The sequence below is a fragment of the Melanotaenia boesemani genome, chromosome 2, assembly GCF_017639745.1.
Source record: "Melanotaenia boesemani isolate fMelBoe1 chromosome 2, fMelBoe1.pri, whole genome shotgun sequence".
In the NCBI taxonomy this organism is placed as follows: Eukaryota; Metazoa; Chordata; class Actinopteri; order Atheriniformes; family Melanotaeniidae; genus Melanotaenia; species Melanotaenia boesemani.
In genome coordinates this window covers 32,346,945-32,364,428 of record NC_055683.1, presented here as the reverse complement: position 1 = coordinate 32,364,428, position 17,484 = coordinate 32,346,945, and the positions used below count along the sequence as shown (strand labels likewise).

Sequence of the window (17,484 nt, the reverse complement as noted above, 5' to 3'; positions counted from 1 at the left end):
TCCTAAAAAGCCTCATCACCCCACTTGGAGATGACATGACTACCATCTAGTGGAGGAAGTAAATACAGCTATAATAAGCCTAACGGTAACTTTAATCACCAACAACACCAACACAGGCAAAGCACTTCATGGTAACAGCAGTTTTTATTGTTTTGTCCCCATTCAGTCACTTTTCAATTCATTGGACAGACTGTGAAACATGTCACAAGAAGATAAAAGAAAAAGAAATCAACATCAGCTACAAAATTTGGCGGTGATTTAAAAAAATATTTTTTTTAAAAAAGGTCAGGTTAACATGGTAAAAATCAAATTTGTACAGAGGGTAAGAATGAAATCAGATGTAGTGTTTTTTACATTATTTGTAAACAATAAGAAATAATACATGATGGGAAAGAGACTGAACACTGGTTGGCATGACATGTACAGAAACCTTTGAGTCATGTACAAAAAGTTTAAATATAGTCGTACAGAAACATGACATCTTACATAAAACAGCATACCTGCTTCATACAAACCTTCACACCTTTGTCCCTGGTTTACAGTGATATGAGGTATATGTGAGGCTAATTATTATCCAACACCTCAACATGGCGACATATTACTCTTGATATGACAGCATTGCATTCACCATGTTTAATGATTGCTTATAACGGGTCATCGGGGCACAAATGGGCTCAAAGACTCATTCAGAGCAGCAGAAAGATCATTTCCAGCACTCAAGGCCAGTTGTTGCTATGGAAGACAGCGCAATTGTTGTCTTTACAAAAGAAAAAAGAAAAAAAAAGACATTTGAAAATCAGCAAGAAATCACATCTAACATTTACTAGACAATATCTTGCACCTGTTCTTCAGAGGAATAGGCACAGAGTTTCTAACAGGACAATGTGTACAAATATCTGCAGAAATGCTTGATCATTAATGCATTTTGTCCTCAAATTCAACAACAAAACAAAGCTCCTAATTCAGGTATCAAGGCAACTAAAACTAGGGGTCTGAATTACATTTACATTATCCCGATTAAATATCATTGTATTTAAAAAAGCCCACCCTCCCAAGCTAATCCCTCCCTAAAAGTGAGGAGAAATAAAACATTTCACATATCAACCCTCCCCTTTCCTTTATCCCATATAAGCCATGCACCCCCACAAAAGGCATTCCCACCCCACAATCAGCTCCACCCCAGATGCTCCATCTGCATTTGCTCCAACAGCAACTGTGAAAAATAAAGTCAGTTCATTCCCCATGTTTGAGCTTGATCTGACAAGGTATTTTACACAAGGTAAGAAAGCGGCTCAAAGTGCTAATCTGACTCTTTTTGATAAAGATAAATAATGGGAGGATGAGAACAGGAGAAAGGGAGAGGCCATTCCACTGCTGTCCAACAGCAACCTCTATTGGCTGAAGAAAAGCCCGACCATCACTTCTGTTCTCCAAAAATATTAAATCAACACCTCACTTCTGAACCAGCTCTCGTTTTCATTCAACTTCATCTGGGAGATCCCCGTGATTAAAACTGATACTTTACATAATATATATTCTTATAAATATATATAGATATTCATATATATGGCCCTTACTGAAGAAAACATGGGTTTCACATTGACATGACAGTACCATAATCTCTATACAGCCAAGTAGAAAGTGTTTTCAGTGTTCAAGTGAGCTGGCAGCAGTCTGCTTGTGTGACACTCATTCAACAATTAAGAAAATGTAAGAAAAATCCTCTTTGAAGTCGCAAACTTACACTTCTGAAGAGTGCTCACTGCCCCCTATAAGCCCCTCCTTTCTCACTTTTCCTGAGTAATACCTGTAACAGACAACTTTTTCTTTTTTTTTTTTTTCCTTTTTGCCATTTCAGTTCTGGGCATTTCCCTGCCATGTTTTTCTTTTTTGTCTTTTTTTTCCTAATATTGTTCTAAACTTATAAAGTTGGATTGCTCAAACCCCTCAGTGTAATGGAAAGGAAATATATCCTGCGCTTGTCTACAGTCACTCAAAATGTATTTTCATTTTATAATTAATGATCTGACCTAATGTCACTGACAAGACTTAACAGTAAAATACATATTTAACTTAAAAATAACATACTCTTAAAAAATTGCATTTGCAGGATGCCTTGCAGGCTTATTGCAGAGAGAGGAGTGGGCACAAAGACAGAGCATCGGTATAATTAAAATATACATGTCACTTAAAAAAATAATAATAAAATAGGAGCACTTAAAAAAAAAAAAAAAAAAGTTTTCTCTTCCTCTCAGGATCTCATCTGTAGCTTTGGCTTGTTGGCGTTTTGGAACCTGTAATTACTGGCTCATTGACATCAGATAACAAACTACTATACCCTGAGAATTCAGACACAGGCGTTCGTATCCTGTGATCCACCTCTCCACTAGAGTCAGTGCCGTAAGACAAGTCGTGGCCGTCAGACTTAAACTGGGAGCCAAAGGCTTGGGCAAAGTTTTCTATCTGATAGGAAGGCTTGGAGGAGTCCAAAGTACCCAGATCTTGCGACAGAGCCAGAGGAAAGACCACCACCGCCCCGTTCTTGACTGGTTGCTGGTCTTTCTGGCCACTCAGATCAGATGGGCTGATCTGGAAGGATGAGGGGGGAGTGGAGGAGTGCTGCTTCTCCAACTGCTCGGTGAGCTCCTGAGAGGGGGTGAGCTGCTGGTGTGATGAGGCCTCCAGGCTGCTCAGGTGGAAGCTGTGCTGTGGTGAGGAGCCCGTCAGCATTGCGAAGTGAGACTTTGGCACAGATGTGGGCAGCGAAGGCGAGGCCACCGACTGGCCAAACCCGCACTCCAGCGGGGATGTAGTGTAGATGTTCTTGTCGACGAAGAGGGGGTTTCCTGGGTGGGAACTGGTGAAAGGCCCGGAGGGAGGAGGCCCGGGACCCAGGGGAAAGCTGGCACTGTGGGTTGTGCGCTCCAAAGCCTGAAGCAGGAAGCGGGAGTATTCGTGCATCATTACAGTCTTGTCACCCGACGGGCTGGAGGCGTCGGCGCTGTGGCCGAGGTCGGGTCCGTCGGCTGAGGGGGGGTTCAACTCCACATGCTGGTCGCTGATGTCAAAATGAACACCGTGGTGAGAGCCGTCGGGTTTCTGGGTGTAGTGGTCGAGGAGGCTCTGCAGCACTTCGTCAGGGATCACTGACTTATCGAGACTAAGAGAAGCATCGTTGTCCATCACAGAGGAAACTCCCCCGTGAATGACGGAGGGCTGGGAAGACAGGTGAATACTGACGTCGTACTCACTGCCGGCCCCTCCAGCCACCGCAGGCCCCGAGGTGTTCGCATTGTTTGCTGCCTGAAGGTAGCGTCTCTTCTTTAGAAACTGCATGGCGTCATCATAATTGCTGCTGGTGGAGCCCACTTTAGCCTCATTACCCTGCAGGAGGCCAAGGCCATCCATGCCTCCACCCTGCTCCAACGACCCGGGTTTGGCCTGCCCCAAACCCCCTTTATCCAGACTCTTACGACCAGCCTTCTTGAATGCCATCTTTGGAGGTCGGCCGTGGTGGCTGTGGTGGCCGTGCTGCATGCTCGGCCCTGCCTCAGTAGAAGAAGACACAGTCTGATTCTCCACAGAGTATTCATGGATGCTGTAGCCTCCAGATATGGCTCCATGCATGTGCGGCTCCCTCGCCTCTCCTATACCTCCCTTCTTCTTCTTGCGCTCCCCTCCGTCTGCAGAATTTTTTGACTTTCCCCGCTTCCTACCAGAACTTCCAGCGTTTCCCTGAGTTATTCCATAGCTGCCTTGTCCCATGTCTACACAACCCAGGTCCATCATCCCGGGATCCAGCCCCTTCTTTATGGCTTCTCCACAGGTTCGCTTGTGCTTGAGAAGTCGATCTGTCCTAGAAAAATACTGCAGAGAACAAACACCACATGTTGCCTTCAGTAATTCTGCAGCACAATGAATCCCAGTGTAGACGAGGATTTAATGGGTTAACAAACCTGTTGGCAGGTCTCACATCTGTACGGTTTTTCCCCGCTGTGCGTCCTCTTGTGCCTCTCCATGTGGTACTTCTGAATGAATCGCATGTTACACTGGTCACAACTGAATGGCTTCTCTCCTGTCAAACAAGGACAGGACAACTCGAGGTTAATCACCCTCTGCTGCATTGAAAAACCACACAATGATGCACAGATGGCTTTGGGGCCCTTGGGTGACATGAATAGTCACCATTAATTACTCACCACTGTGGATTTTCTCATGTCGCTGCAGAAGGTACTTCTGAATGAAGCTCATGTTGCACTGAGTGCATCTGAAGGGTCTTTCACCTTAAATAAAAGCACAGGACATGTGTTTAGTTGTTGTGTTGTATCCATCAGATTCTCATTAATCTCTGTGTGTTTCATAGAGGTATTGGTTCAGCTCGGGTCAGACCCAAACACACACTTCATCACACTGTAGTGATGGTTGACTACTCCAACATATTACAGTGCAATCTATCAGTCAATCTTTGGTTGTCTCATTGTTGCCTGTAGGAAAACAGGCCAGCTCACAAAGTATAATTAAATAATGTGTGAAGTTAAAATTACTCAATAAGGTAGAAAAAAAGGAGAAAAAAAACAAACAAATAAAAAAAAGGACTACACAGAGCTCCTAATGTGATTAACAGTGTGTGACCTCCAACTTATATTCCCTCTTAGAATCAATTTTCTAGATCACTGAACTGGGAGGGATGTGATAACACACTGATCACATAGCAGATATACAATCTCACAACTGAGAAATAATAGGTCCACCCTGCGATTTGAGACCCAGATCTGGGCTTGGACATACTTTGCCTGAGAATGAATGTGTAAAATAACCAGAAAAACAAATAACCACAGATTATTATACTCAGACACTATAAAACAGGATTAGGGAACTCTGGTCCTCGGAAGCTGCAGTCCTGCAGGTTTTAAATGATTCCCTGCTCTAACACACCTGATCCAAAAGCTAATCCAGTTCTGCTCAGACTCATTCATTTGAACCAGGTGTGTTGAAACAGGAAACATCTCAAACTTGCAGGACTGCAGCTTTCGAGGACTGAAGTTGCCTATCTCTGCTATAAAAAGTCAGAGATAAACTACAACAGTGTTTTTAATTCTGGTCCTCAAGTACCATAGCCCAGCATGTTTAGATGTCTTCCTACTCTCTTTACAAGAACTCGATGTTAATGAGCCATTCATTGCAGCCAGGTGTGTTAAAGTATGGAAACATCTAAAACATGCAGGGCATCAATAAGGTTGCGTTGAGAAACACTAAACTACAAAGTTCAGTTTACAAAGCTTAGATGATTGTTACACCTTAAAAGTGGATGAATACTTCAAGTTTTTGAAGTTGTTTATATTTTCTGTGTTTTTAAGTTGACTTTAATGGTAATTATTTATTATCATTGTAAGGAAATTAGGTTTGAAACCATGTAAACCAGCATTCTGAGTGCTCATTGGTCAATGTATCTGTGTAGATGTGTCTGCCTAGTTAGTGTGTGTTTTTTCCTTTTTCATGCTATTTAAATGCAGGTTTCGGGATTTTTTATTAAGACTCTGATGAGGGCCATGTTCTCTAGATATCTCAAATGTTGGTAGCGTGATGTCTTTTACTTGTAGGCTTGTGCCAAAGTTCATTCAGTCTATGTGTCAAGCTTTGAGCAAGAGGTAAATACAGAACTGCAAAGCATAGATATTCTTCTCCTCAAACACACCCATTCCTACCACATTATTACAACAACACAAATGACAAACTATCTACAACACTGGATCTCACTTGCTAACAAACTGGTCCTGGTAAAGCAACAACATAGTGTATCAGAGCTCATCAGTCCAAAAAGCTTACTTTCAATGGCCTTTTTAAAATGGAGAACGTTAATCTGAGCTGATTACTAATAAAGCTTCATACAGAGCCCACTGAACCAGGCTGCAGTAACACTTCTGCGATGGTTATTGCACAAGAAAATTTTAATTTTTATAATAGAGCATCTTGGGTTTTGATGTAGTCTTCTTTGTAAACAGTAGGTGCAGCTATTTGCTAAATTACACTGCTACAGTACAGGATCAGATGAAAAAAAGTAAACAACCCTGAATGCTATGTTTTTTATTTTCAGTTTGGCACACACAACCAATTGTAAGGTTGAGAGTGGAGAGCATAAACCCGGTTATTAAAAACAAAGCAATCAGGTAAATGGATCCAAATGATTAGAACTAGCAATGAGAATTAACATAAGAAGACCAAGACAGGATGGATTATCTTGTATACCCCAGATACTAACAAGAAACTAACAAGAAAAGCTGACTGACGAGGTTGTTCCCATCAGTCAGCAGATAGTAACTAGAATTTTCATCCATCCAAATCACAGCACAAAGAACTATTGTCAGACAACATTTAACATCATCCCGCCACCTGCACTGATTGTTATGGTCAGAATCAACGAGAAAACTCTCTGGGAGAACACACAGCGGAGAAAGTGCAGCCTTTCATACCTGTGTGAATTAGCACATGTCTGCGAAGGTGGTAGGAGCTTCTGAAGGATGCACTGCAGTGTTCACAGATGTGAGGCTTGGCTCCTGGAGACAGATTGCCTCCGTCTGCATCCAACATCATTGATTGCTGCACAATTACACAAGAGAGGTCAGAGTCGGTCAGGGCTCCATGTCAACAGGGAATTAAAACCACAGCTTCCTTTCAGAAAACTTCCTTCTGCCCGACAGGCTCTGCATCCTTTTTTTTTTTTTTTTTTTTAACCAGGACAAGTTTTTTTGTCTGTGAGCAACATATCAAGCTGCCAGTGAGAAAAATAAAGAAATCAATCACAGTAGAGTCAATATATATGTACAAATCTTTACTGACATGCATGAAGGTAACAATATAGAGCAGTTCTGTACCTTTATTTAATTTTCTTTTGTTTATTTACATGTCTTGTGAAATGTTTGAATTAATTTAAATACGAGAAATAAATTTAAGGAAAATAAAGTAGAAAATTAATTTAAAAAAATGAACTTGGGAATATAAAACACATTTACAAGGTTATTTTCTGTTAGTGTGTAAATACTGACATAACTCCGTGCAGAGGACTAAATAAAAGATGACTATATTCACAAATAAATAAATACTAAACAAACCTTTGCCTCACTCCTCTTTTTTCTCGGTTTACCCTCCTGTCCGTCACTGTTTGACCTCCGACCTTTCCTCCCAGTGGCCTCCTTTTCTAACTGACTTGGCAGCTGCGAGGATGACAAAGGAAGAGGCAGAGGGCCGTGAGAGCGAGCCATGACAAGAAAATCACTTGATTAAGGTTAAGGGTCTCCAGCCTTAAACTATCATGAAAACAAGTCCATGTTTGTTACTCATGCAAACAAACAAAACACCTAAACAATGTGCATGGACGGTCTGTTAGAGGCTCATTGTGAAAGCTTCTAGTGGGCGGTGTAACAGGACGCAGAATTTATGGGTCTTTTATGAAGATGCAGTGTGCACACCTCGAAGAGGACACCACATTTAAACATGATTACTTATTAGTAAACTTGAACTCTGAGAAGAAGAAAACTGGTTTCTAACTCCCTCCATCTTTTTGCAGTTTGCACAAAGCTCCATACGGGGACTGACAGCACAAATGTGGGTGCACCTGTTTTTCTTAAAATTAGCCCAATGTTTAGAGTATAAACAGGGATGGGTCAAGTCAAAATAAAAAGGAGTCCAAATATGCCTTGGATGATTGGGCTGGGATAAAAAAAAAAAGAGAAAAAAACTCCAACACAGACAAAAGAAATGGTATCAATGTGAGAAAAGCAACAATTTGTAGGCCTTCACAAATCTCTTAAATGCAACCTGAATCAATCTTTAATTACAAAAAAAAAAAAAAAAAAGAAATCAGCACTAATTTTTTTTTATTTATTTAATTGCAGCTCTCCCCTTCTTTTTTATGTAACAGTAATAAGATGCCACAATGACAAAATAAATTATAATAATAAAAAGAAAAAGATTTCAAAGACTAAACTGCCTAAAATCAGTTGTAGATTAATCAATAACATAAATTAACATTTGGCTGCAGCCATGTTAGCATTTAAGTCTATAAAAAAATTAATCTGTAGTGTTAAAAATCGTCCTTAAAAAGAAGGAAAATAAGCATCTAAATGAAGACAATAATAATTGGATCTGTTCAATATTCAGGCCTGCTGACCTCTGATGACTTCCTATTGTTAGGAGAGTGTGGATGTGTATATTTCTATTTGAATGAGCACAAAAGACGGCTGAAATGAAGTGCAAGCTCAAATAGGACAGCTGTGTCTTTGCCAAGACGTTCTCATTCACGTCGAGGCTAGATGACATCACCCCTCTGCCCAGAAAGAGGAACTACTTTGCATCTAAAGCTGTTGAGAGATTAATGTCTCCATAACTGGTTTCTCACGGGCTCCTGCACGGCGGTCATTAGGCTCCTCCCTCTCAGAATTTAAGAAGACCAAAAAAACTCAAGTTATTTCAAGATTAATCTTTGCTTCAAGCATGCAGCTGATAACTGAACCAACACTGACAACAAAAAAAAACTGACCAAATTATCATGATTGTAAAAGAAAATGAGCTGACAATGAGTAAAAAGCATGTTATATTGCCATTTAACAGAAGGGCTGTCCTTTCCACAGCACACATCTACAGGAGAGATATCAATTTATAAAAGTGCTTCTAACTCAGTTACGATAGGAGGCAATAAGCCCCCATTTTGACTTGAATTAAAAAGGATTACCCCTTTCCAACCAACTTGAACCTGGCACTGTGTTGGTACTAGAATCAGCTCTGAGTTAAACTTTGAAAACTCTAAAGGATCAGGTTGGTTTTCTGTAAGTAGAGAGTCACATCACTACATCACATTAAACATCTCTCTGAGGGACCACTGCATAGGGAGACCGTTTATCTACACAGATCAGTGTTTGTCTAATTTTTCCTACAAACTCACGGATTAATATCACAACTCTGTTTGTGGAAGCTCTTTGCAACCGAACCTAAACATCTCCAAATGCATTACCTGTATTTATAAACGCTGGTGTAAAAAGGATTTATGAGTTCTGTTTTGAGCTGGATCTATAAATGCCAACTGGTGATATTAAAACAACTGCAGGATGAGAAACGTTGAGCTCATCTGATTAAACGGCAACTCATACTCATGATGAAGCTCATTTTTAAACTGTGGTCTATCAGATGATGCAGACAACATGATGCAGCTGGAAACAGCTTCCTGTCATGGACCTGGAAAGATTTGATGCTACTGTAGTTTTGTGGGCGTCAGTGGACCAAGCTAGCACTGGAACATGGAACATGGGCCTTTCTCCTAAGTCTTTTTCCTCATTTAACAAATCAAAAAACTATGTAAAAATATATTGACTGTATAAATTATCCCTTAATAAATTTCATGAATCAAATGATTGTTTACACATTTCCATGTGACATTCTGCTTTTCCATCAGTGGTACTCACGTTGGCCATGTTGGGGTCGTGCACCAGCAGGTTGTGGTTGTTACCCACTGTAACCTCCAGCAGCTCCGTGCTCTTGCCCAGACCTCCAGGGTAGAGCGGCAGGCGATAATCATGCTCCGACTGCTTCTCCTGCTTGATGCCCATGTTGTGAACATAGTCTGCCACCCCAGCACATCCCAGGTTGACACCCTGCGTACCCATGCTGCAGTCAGGAGAGTCACGCTCCTTCTTTAGGATCATTTCTTGTGGTGGAAGGTCCTGCATGACCGTGTGGAGCCGGGTGAAGCTGGTCACCGGGGGGAGATGGCTGAACATGATCATGCCGGCTCCAAAATTAGAGTCTACGCTCCCGTTGGAGCGCAGGAATTCATTCCCTAGCTTGTCTTGAATGATGCTCATGGTGAAGGCTGGTGGGCAGGAAAACTATGGGGTGGAAATCAGTGTTATCCTGTGAGGGACATAATGGCAGCAGGCAATGTTTATAACTGTGAAAATACTTAGCACCACGACTTAAAGAGATTTTATAACTTACAATCACCCTGTGGGGACACAAACAAATAATCGTCAACAGACAACAGTTATGAGCCAGTTAAGCTTGGTCTCAGGAATCAGTGTCACAGCCTCTGATCTCACAACCAGGCGCTTAGTCGGATTAAACTGATGGTTTGTGGGTCAACAAAGGGTTACAGTCTGGAACACATGGAAACAAGGTGGAGAAACAGAGCACAAAACTCCCTCTGGATGATTACAGTATGCATGTTTGGCATTTTGAGGCCAAAAAGGTCAAATCGACTGCAGTCCCAGACACAACAGACAAGCAATGACAGGATTGAAGTTGTGTGTTAATCTTTTTGATGGACCTGTCTGACCCAGTCATCCTATTTGCATCAGCTTATCTGCCAATGAGAGTGCACACAGACTGTACTAGAATGACTGTTTGTGTACTTGTGTAGCTGCCACATAAACAAATCTAGTGTTTGTCCGGTTATAGATCTGAATTAGTGCTGTTATAGACATGTTAGCATTAAGGATTCAAGTCCTAACTCCATTTTGATCAGATCTGGAACGCAGCTGGAAGCAATACAATCATGAAATTTAATTTGATGATTGTCACATAAATAGTTACAGTTAACAATTTAATTGTCTTTTGCTGATCCTTTTATGCCGCCGTTACAATATAAGCCTAATAACATAACTATAATAACAGACAGACTTTTGTAAGAGGAAGGATTTAGCCATGTTGAACACAGGACACAAAGAGCTTATTCTTTCTACATTTATGTTGCGAAAGGCTGATTTTGCATGTTTTACTGCAGTTGTCTTTCCAAACACTGATTTATTTATTTATTTTTTAATTATTTATTTATTTTCTTTATCATTTTTGATTAAATCAAACAAATTACCTCCAAGTCCTTTTCTGATGAGCCCATATTGTCTGGTTTTGTGTTTAAATTTATGTCATTAATGCCAATCAATGCTCAGTGTAGATAAACAGCTTGTGTTGCTCATTCTCCATTCAGGTGGGATTAACCAAAATCACATGAAGAGGATGCAGGAAGATGATGTGCTTAAGCTCTGCTCAAACCTCCGACCGGAAAAACCAATAGTCACAGAAATATGTCCAATTAAGCTCTTTTTTTTTTTTTTTTTTTTTTAATAAATAAGGGGAAATAATTAAAATGATTATGAAATGTGTTTACAGTTAAGAGACCTGTTTTTTCTGGTTCATCTCAACCAACAGACCAATAAATCTTAAAGTTGAATTTATGCAAGTTAATCTAGTATGAGATAAATGCAACCCATAACCAGGATATTCTCATGTAGCCAATGCATGAATGCAATGAGACGTTTAATGCATGCATTTGAAAGAGGTTAAAACAAATGTTAAAGATCAACAAAAATGTTTGAGATTGATGGTAATATGTCTCTTTGCAGTAACATTTTCATTAGCGTTTTATCAGTAGTGATCATAAATCAAAATTAAACGTTTTGCAATCATCTTTTGGCAACACGAGCGACCCATCCATCAGTGTGTCTGCTGCCCAAATGCCTTCAGCTCTGATGGAGCGTTAGCAGCAACTCAGCTAGCACAAACATAACGTTGGATAAACATTAAATAACACTTTATTTACTCTGATAACTTAAACTTTCATTGATGTATTTCAGCAGACAAACTGAAAGCTACCCAGTGTGTATTTATATAAACTACCACGCTTGCTCATTGTGAAATTAGCAACCCAGCTAACCATTTGGCTAAGCAGTCTTGCGGGGCCCTTCTTTGTGATGCAGGATCAGGCAATAATTAATATGGCCATGCAATAACAGCAGCGGATCTGCCCTGACGGACGCCAAACTGCGAACATATGAAGCAAAAACAGCTACACAACACGAGAAACGTCCCCGTTTTTATTAGTATAAGACTACAATTAGTGTTTAATACTTAATTCAGTTTAATTGGAATATTTCAAATTAAAGGCATATTTCAAACAAGTAAAAACTACAACATGTGAAATTATCAAGGACGAAAGCTGGTTTGTGCCCGATAATAAAAGGAAATTGAGCTAATTTTATACGTTTTCTCCAAGTCGTTAGCTTATTTCCTGGACACTCAACCGATCGTAACTGATGGAGCGACGCACAGGCATGACCCATAACAAATGGCCCATGCAACTCCAGTGAACAATGATGCTCGCCCCGACTAGCCGAGCCAGCTAACTTAGCGGCTAACTAGCGGTAACACAGCGTTAGTGCGCTGCGCTTTGTTGTCTGTCCCGTAACGGCGAGTTTAACCCCAAAGGCCGCCAACTCTGCTCCAGACGTTAATAAGATAAATTTCTCTTACCAGTGCAGGACCATGACCCGCTGTTGTGGCTCGCGTAGTTCACCCTAAGCTGTCCGTTTTAAATATTTAGAGCCAAAACATTGTTCTCCCGCAGCAGCTGGGGTCTTCCATCTTGGCTCGGCGCAGAGCATTCTGGGTCCTGGAGGCGGACGCGTCGAGACCAAGGATCCTTATCAGCAGTCAACATCACCATTAGCAATTTGCTATGTGTAGACTATTAAAAGTGTTTAAGGTTTAAAGAATTTCATTTTTTTTAAAACAGTTTCTCAAACCTGATATTAATTAAATGATAATAATATATAATTTTGGTTTATAGTTGATCTTAAGATATTTGTTGCAAACACATGAAAGATCTTAAAACAACAAAAATCTTTAAAAAAAAAAAAAAAGCCAGTTAACAACCCCCTTTATCTGGGTGTACACAATTCAATGCTGCTTCTTCAAGTGAAAAACACGATTTGAAATCTGTAATAAATTAAATAAGCACATACAAATGCAATAACTGCAATGTAAATTAACAGTGGATTTACTACAGTATCTTATTGTTATGATTGCAAATCACTAATGAATATCTCTTGCATGTAAATTAACAGTTAATCCAGTCCAAGTAATAACCACAAATTAATTCAAATCCATAAAATGGTACATTATCTCAGTGTTTTTGCAGAGCTGCAGTAAATCCAGAGGATTTCAACACTGAATATCTAAAAGAAGATACGCAGCACACACATAAAGCTTCAGACCAAGGTTGATTATTCTCCTTTTACCATTTTATACTCAAAGTATGCTCTGATGAAGGCAACTATACTGATCAAGGATGAAATATTACCAAACCATTTTGCTTTTTTTTTTTTTTTTTTTTTTATTGAGTAGAACAAATTGGTGAAACCAAGATTAATCAACATTGCACTGAAGATTTATGTGCTACCAATCAACCCACTTTTAGATTTTCAATATGGGAACAGTAAATAACTGTAATTAATCATTAAAATGAATAAAATAATATATAAAAAAGACCATGCATAATTATACTATTCCTAGGATCAATTTAGACTAAGAATAAAAATAAGAATAAGAAAACCTTTATTTTTTTCCTCAGTGGGGAAATTGCTATGACTTACCTGTAAATTTAACATGCCTGTGTTTGGACTGTGGGAGGAAGCGAGAGTGCCTGGACTGAACCCATGCATGCACAGGGAGAACATGCAAGTACCACATAGAAAGGCCCCAGGCAGCAGCGCTAACCACTAAACCAGCTTGCAGCCCACAGGATGTCTATATGATTAGTAATTTTTGTACTTCAGTTGTGACAGAAACAAATTAACAGTTGCATGATGTGTTCACACTGTCACAATTAATGGCCCCTCATAGTCTTTTCTTATAAGTTTTCCTCGACCTCGCTAGGTCAGGTGGTTAAGGAAATATTAGGTAGGAGAAATGTTTGATGCCGCAAGAATCCAACTGAACTAAGCAGTGACATATGCAGCTGTTTCAGTGAATTGCTGCACATATTTCTTATTACTAGCAGAATATAAAGAAATGAGAGGTGGCTCAATGCTTCAGCGAATGTCTGGTTATGTCTGATTTGTTATATAGTAACTTTAAATGGAATGCAAAGAGGAGCACATGCAGTATACTTAAGTAGATATAAGCTAATAAATGCTGATTTGGAATGATGGTCGTAGCACTTTATTATATTAAAATGGTCACTAAGAACAAATAACTTGTCTTTTTTCTATCTCTTCTTTCTAATATTTAATTAGCTGAGAAAAAGAGAAAGCCTTAAGAACAAAGCTTAGCAAAAGAATCAAATGTCTGAGGCTGATTGTTAAAATTGAGAGTCCACCCACCCATTCAGAGAATCATAACAAATGTTTTTTAAAAGAAGCAATCTTCAATCTGCTGGATGAATGACTATGTACACATCTAAGAACACATCAAAGCCAGACCTCACTCCCCCTCCATTCTGCCGCTGTCAGTGAAGCAATTAATTCAGATAGTACAGCATAATTGAGAAGGAGCAGTAAAGTAATGCAAAAAAGGTCTCAGCGTGCATTTTTGATGTTCCTGCTTTGTCAGTGATAAAAATTCTAACTCAATATTGCTCTATGTGCCATTGAAATAGTTAGTTTATAGTTTTCTTCCATGTTTATTATCAAAAAGAAATCTCTATATACATTTTGTGAACCCTATAGAGTTCACAAAATATGCAAATAGCAAATCTTAAGAGGTGCTAATGGATTTTGTTACTTTTGGACACAACCAGTTGTTGTTTTTCCTAGTCTGTATCCCATGCTTAGCTAGCCTACCCTGACTCTAGCTTGAGACAAGGGGATGAAAAAGCCTTTTAAGCAGAGCAAATACTTCTACAGAGACCAATACCATAGAGACAAACAGAGAACATCCTGCATGGTGTTTTTTTTCAGAATCATGCTTTGAATCTTTAATGTTGGACTTAACTGATGTAGGAAATGTCAATGTATGGTTCCACTTTCCGTCAGCTCAGTGTTTGGGACATTATAAAATAACATTATAAGGACATTAGGATTCCTGCATAAGTTCAAGTCACATTATGCACCACAGATTCCTCAGTGAATGTCGACGAGGGGAGAAAGAGAGCGTCTGCACACAGATCACAGCGACGAGGAAGCTGAGAAAACAGTCCGTCTGAGGCAATTTGTGTTTTATACGACACAGATGGTTATCAACTCTAACATCTCATTAATAATTCATTGTGTGCAGCATGTCTTTGTTCTCTCCTACCCTGCAACTATCCCAGCCTTACAAACAGCACACGTAATCTATATGAGAAGGTTGATATTCCTCTCTGCCTAGACAACTGTGCAGCTGAGAGCCACAATGTTTGGTGAGCTCCTGTTTGTGCTGATTTGGATCCTTCTGTCTGGGAAAGCCTGATGCCTATACACGTAACAGATGGCGATCCTGGCTGCCTACACTCTAATCCTTGATTCTCAGGGGGATCGCAGCAGTATATGAGCTCCCTCTGTTGAGATAAAAGTCCCTCATCAGTTATTAGAAAATGCCTCCGTAGGGTTTTATATGAAGGGCAATGATGGTTCTCAAATATGCTACAAAGTAGATCTCAGTCATAATATCAATACCAGGCCCAGCACGATCAATTACATGAGCAACATATTTTCACCATTATCAACATTATAAACCTGTAAATCACCACCAAGAGCAGTTCGTTTCAACAATGCCAACATCAGTGGGAGTGAGCTCAATCTTTCTCCTTCCTTCTCTGAAATCTGTCTGAATGTGTTCTGATAATGAAGAGTTAAAATCCTGCTCCTATGACACATGAAATGTTCGATTATCTGTAGCACAGATCTGTCATTTTGCCCTTCAGTTTAAATGTTAGATGAGAAAACTACATCTCTAATGGCATTTTGCTGTGTGATGGTACAAATATCATGTTTCAGTTCTAGTATCTGAAATGTGATATATGCCAAGATGAATTTGCCCTCGTCACATAAAATTTTCACAAAAAAACAAAAGACAAAAACACTGCTAAATGTCCTCTGAGGACAGCTGATGATCTCATCCATTTTCAACCAGCAAAGCTTTAATTTTCTCATTTTTATCTTTCATAATATGTGACATGAACATACAGCAGGGATGTTTATTCTGCTCAAGTAACTTAAATGACTAATGTAACTCTGATAAACAATCTTTATACGTTGGGGAAATCTTGTAACTTCTTCATGGATCTATGACTGTACGCTTATCAATGTTACAAAACATGCAGACATGACAAGCTGGACTAAAACCCGAGATCAAAAATGCCTTCTTCTTTAAGCTCAATTCCAAAAATGTTGGGATGTTGTGTAAAATGTAAATAAATGAAAGAATACAATGCTTTTCAGTCTCATGAAACCATATTTTATTACCAATAGAATATAAACAATATAACAGATGTTGAAACTGAGATATTTTATCATTACATGGAAAATGTGAACTTATTTTAAATTGTAGCAACAAAAATAGTATAACAATATTAATAATATAGAAAGTAAGAAAAGCATAGCAACACATAAAAAAATAGCTGGAACAGGAGAGTAAGTGTCACAAATCAGAAACAACAGGAGGAGCATTTAACAACTAACTAGGTTAATTAGCAACAGGTAACTTGACTGGGTATGAAAGGAGCATTTCCAGAGCTGGGTATAAAAAGTGTTGTTTATATGGACTTATGAGGAAAAACAAAAACTTTGCACACCCTGAATGAGACTTGCATGAACAAAACACACATGTGGCCTTTATAAACTGTGAAAAAAAAATTAAAAGCATGAAATACGTTGAAAACAGGATTAAAGAAGCTCGAAGCTCACCTACGAGCATCAATGCACAAGCATATCTTCATATACTGTATAAAAATAAAACTCTTAACACTCTAATATTTGGAAAAATAACAATTTGACAGAGTAAGATACCCATATTGCTGTTACCTATTCGTGATTATCTTATCTACAGGACAGTTGTTTCTAGTATTTTCTCTACCATATTTTAACAATAGCAAATTGTCAGTTTTCTTCAACAACACTAAAAAATCTCAGCTGGAAAAATGTAAAAGATGAATAATGAAGGTTGCATCACTTTGAGTCGGCTCAAAATTACAGTTCATCTCTGATATGTTATTATGCTCCAAGCCTGAATCACCTGTGTGATGGAGAATCGTGTTTTCTGGTTGTCTGCTCATATATTTGTGTCTGTCCTGGTTTAAGCACCTCGGAACCATTTTCATTTGGTTCAAACATCAGGGATAAGCTTGTTAGATTTTTGGGTGCATGTTAAGGATTCACACACCAGTCTGATGATGAGTCTATGATAGAGTGATTATACTTTTAATCAGTCAAAGATCAAGTCTGAGTAGCCGTAATTCTAATGTCATCTTTTTCAGATGTGATAAGGCCAGCTACCACATAAACCCTGATCCAAAATCAGATCATGATATCATTTATTGATGAGGAGATTAAAAGAGCGAAAGAGTTTCTTAAGAGCATTTCATCAATAAATGATGTCATGATCTGATTTTGGATGTTGTAGATCAGGGACAATCTCTCTGCATCTCATCACAAATTAAAAAAAAAACTGAAGAGGGAAACATTTGAGAAATGGGTTGTGAAATGATATAAGCTGAGGGTGTTTTCATGCTTCGGTTTGATT

At 39.2% G+C, this 17,484-nt stretch overlaps 1 protein-coding gene across 3 annotated transcripts; it reads right to left on the bottom strand.

Annotated features, from left to right (window-relative positions):
* Window positions 1-125: 125 nt before the first annotated feature.
* On the bottom strand, window positions 126-12,437 carry znf281a (zinc finger protein 281a). Of its 3 annotated transcripts, none has more exons than XM_041974071.1 (7): window positions 12,298-12,437; window positions 9,456-9,903; window positions 7,110-7,211; window positions 6,471-6,597; window positions 4,200-4,283; window positions 3,957-4,075; window positions 126-3,867 (listed from the first exon to the last, which is right to left on the bottom strand). In XM_041974071.1, exons 2-7 carry the CDS (start codon window positions 9,852-9,854, stop codon window positions 2,260-2,262), a joined length of 2,439 nt encoding a protein of 812 aa, XP_041830005.1. In that variant the 5' UTR covers window positions 9,855-9,903; window positions 12,298-12,437; the 3' UTR covers window positions 126-2,259. The 3 variants fall into 3 exon arrangements, with proteins under 3 accessions (XP_041830005.1, XP_041829990.1, XP_041829999.1); XM_041974056.1 differs by having other exon boundaries at window positions 9,456-9,878; XM_041974065.1 differs by lacking the exon at window positions 12,298-12,437 and having other exon boundaries at window positions 9,456-12,291.
* Window positions 12,438-17,484: the final 5,047 nt, after the last annotated feature.